The 3,041-nt window shown below is 44.4% G+C and overlaps 1 protein-coding gene across 1 annotated transcript; it reads right to left on the bottom strand.

The window, feature by feature from the left end:
• Positions 1-470: 470 nt before the first annotated feature.
• LOC120432096 (carboxypeptidase B-like) lies at positions 471-2,409 on the bottom strand. Its single transcript, XM_039597231.2, has 3 exons — positions 2,251-2,409; positions 1,983-2,092; positions 471-1,674 (listed from the first exon to the last, which is right to left on the bottom strand). Exons 1-3 carry the CDS (start codon positions 2,319-2,321, stop codon positions 587-589), a joined length of 1,269 nt encoding a protein of 422 aa, XP_039453165.1. The 5' UTR covers positions 2,322-2,409; the 3' UTR covers positions 471-586.
• Positions 2,410-3,041: the final 632 nt, after the last annotated feature.

Raw genomic sequence — 3,041 nt, 5'->3', positions numbered from 1 at the left:
AAACTAAAAAAGTGTCAAACGAAAAAGTGACCAACCACCGGGGGTTGAGTGTATTCTAGAAAGCCGTCGGGCGGGATGATGGGCAGGCCTGTTCTAAACTTTTTCTTGACAAAATTCTTGAACTTTTGAAAACATTATTTGACAGAAAAACAATAATTAAATACATGAAGACCAGGATAACAATTTCTGAACTATTTCTTCCTTCTAGGTCCTAGTTTGGTGGTTGAACCAAGTGGAGGAAGATCTGGAAAGTGTGAGAGTTACGCAGCGGAATTGGAAAGTAACAGCCTAGGCCCGAGTCCAGTGACAGCGCTTTTGGAGACAGATTGACGCATATAAATTGTAAACCCATGATTATAAATAAATTGTTTGTTTACAATCAATTACAGTTCGAATCCCCCCAAGGATTAAACAGTCATCAAATTTAATTCTAGGAGCTCGTCTATTTTAAAACTACTCCCTTCCGAGATTGCCCCAGCTTAAAAGAATTAGTCACATTCTTCAAACCAGTAAATAAGTACAAACCAGCAAGCTTTCAGTAAAAACCCTTTATCACACAACACTTTATTCGATAAGAACCACTCGCTCAAACGTCCATCTGCACCATCTTGAGTGCCATCGCCCGAATGCCGGTGAATGCTTCCTCGACGAGCCGGCTTATCTGCGACTCCGCCGGGTGAAACCCGCTCTCACCACTGCCGCCGGCGGGAAGTTCCATCGTGATCGAGAGGGGAATCCGGGCAACGGCCAGCGCGAAGTCATCGCTTCCACCGGACGCCTCGTACAGCAGTTTGGCCGCCCCTCCGACGCGGTAGCTGACGTTGTGGTTCCGCTTCATGGCCACGGCTCCGGCCCGGGCTACGGCGTCCAGGAGGCGCCACTTACGGGGGAGGTCCTTCTTGTGGCCCCACGGGTAGAGCAGGAAGCGGCCGTAGGAGTGGAGGGTTAGGTAGAACGAGGTTATGTTGCCTTTGGCGAGGAGGAGATTTCGGAGGGCTTGGGTTTCCGGCTCGGAGAAGGGCTTTGGGCCGGCGAAGGTTTGGGAGCATTCCTGGCGGGAGGCGCCCTTTTCACCCCAGTGAAAGCTGAAGTTACGGTTGGCGTCGGTTCCGACGCAGCGTTTCGCGGGGCGACGCGTTTTGCGCCAGAATTTGTTGGAATTTAGTGAGTATTCGTAGCCGTCGGGGTTGACCAGTGGGAGGATGATCCAGGTGATGTTCGCGAGCAGTTCTCGGTGTCGGTTGGAGTTCTGCACCAGTTGACTCATCAGGTACAGGGCGGTGGCTGGGGCAATCCACTCTCGACCGTGGATTCCGGCGTCGATGATCATTGTTTTGGAGGGCTTTCCGGATGATATCGTGACCGTTCGCATGGGTCGCCTCTCGTACGAGTGACCAATAGTGGTCACCGTAACTAAATCTGGATATTTCTTGCCCAAATAATCGATGTACCTGTTGATATCCGCATGGTTCAAATATCGACTGGTAAAATCTAGCGTTCCAGGTTTTGAGCTGTATGCAGCGTTGCGTTCAGATCGTGTGCTGCTGTTGTTGTTGCTGTTGCCGCAGGTTGTAATGTTGGAGTTGCGAACGGTTGGTATTATTCCACGTTGTTTTAGATCAGATTTGAATCTAGCGTCCTCACTTTCCGGTACGAGCACGTGCGCCTCCTCGCCTAAGGTGTAACCAGATTATGTGAATGAAAAATAAACAATAATATAAAGAATATTTATGTTACATCCCAGATAATGATTAAAATTCAAGAAATTAAAAATTTCAGCCGATGAACCATTGAGGTATAGAATCGACCATCAAATGTTAATATCGATGCGTAAAACTAATGGTGTAGCTTGCGAGTGGCTTCGACATTTTATTTTAAACACCTCTAAAACAATCCTCATAAAATGCAGTTTCGACAGAATTTCAACATAACTAGCATTTCCCGTTATTCAGACTTAGATATCGCAAGGTCACGCTTCTTACCGGTCCAACTCGTGAGCACCCAAAAGTCCATCGCCTCGTTCGTCTTCTCCAGCATCCGCAGATAGCCGACCTGCTCGTCGGAACTCGGCGTGACACTGTACAGCACTGCCCTGGAACGAAACACTGAGTTATCACTGTCACTGTAAAAACGTCGGCCCGGATTTTTCAAGGTGTAAACCATTAAAAACAGCTGATAGCACATGCATATATGGCATGGCATGTAACAGAATTTCTAGCGGATATATCGCTGTTAGCCGCGAGTCTATACCTCGTGCAAGCACTGGAGATCGTTCCGAGGCTGATAACGTGCAGCACTATTAGCAATAAATGCGGAATCATTTTGTAACCGTTGTCGCGGGCGGTCAGTTTCAGACTAGGCCGATCGCGCACGCGGATGAGCTTCGAAACCTGTCGAACTTGTGAGGGCTGAGCTGATACTATATGCGATGTGACGATCGAGTTTATGCAGATTCGTTCACGGCGTAAATATTTGAGTGGCGACCGGTGACCGGTGACACATCGTTGTCGTTGTGCTGTCTTATCACATTTTAAAATAAGGTTTCATGATTCTTTCTCTTTGTTTTAAACGCTTTTTTTGTTAGTCTTGAATTTGAAATTTTCGCAATATTAAGATAAGATAAGATAAAAAAATCACAAATGTTTCAATTTTAAGCATTTAAAATTAGACCCTTAGTGTCTGAGATTTTGGCAAAAGAAAATGTTGGGCTTTTCGGGTGAGACTTAGAAAACTTGAATTTCCCTGTGTTCGTTCTTTTATCCGCTGTATCTCAAAAATCAGTTGTTGTCCAATCTTTAATGTTTCTTAGAATTATTTTCAAAAAATACATCTTTAGAAATGAACACTCATGAACACTATTTAAAATAATCCAAAAACTTATTTTTTTAATTGAAAATCAATTTTTGTAGGTCGAAAGCGGTGCTTTTAACATAAGTTTTTATTATGTTCTTTAAGATTGCAAAAATTGATGTCAAATAATTTTTTGACAAAATTTTTTTTCCAAAAAAAAAAACATTATTTTTGAAAATATGGTAGCTCGT

The sequence above is a fragment of the Culex pipiens genome, unplaced genomic scaffold (genome assembly GCF_016801865.2).
Source record: "Culex pipiens pallens isolate TS unplaced genomic scaffold, TS_CPP_V2 Cpp_Un0214, whole genome shotgun sequence".
In the NCBI taxonomy this organism is placed as follows: domain Eukaryota; kingdom Metazoa; phylum Arthropoda; class Insecta; order Diptera; family Culicidae; genus Culex; species Culex pipiens.
This window is presented reverse-complemented; position numbering and strand designations above follow the sequence as displayed.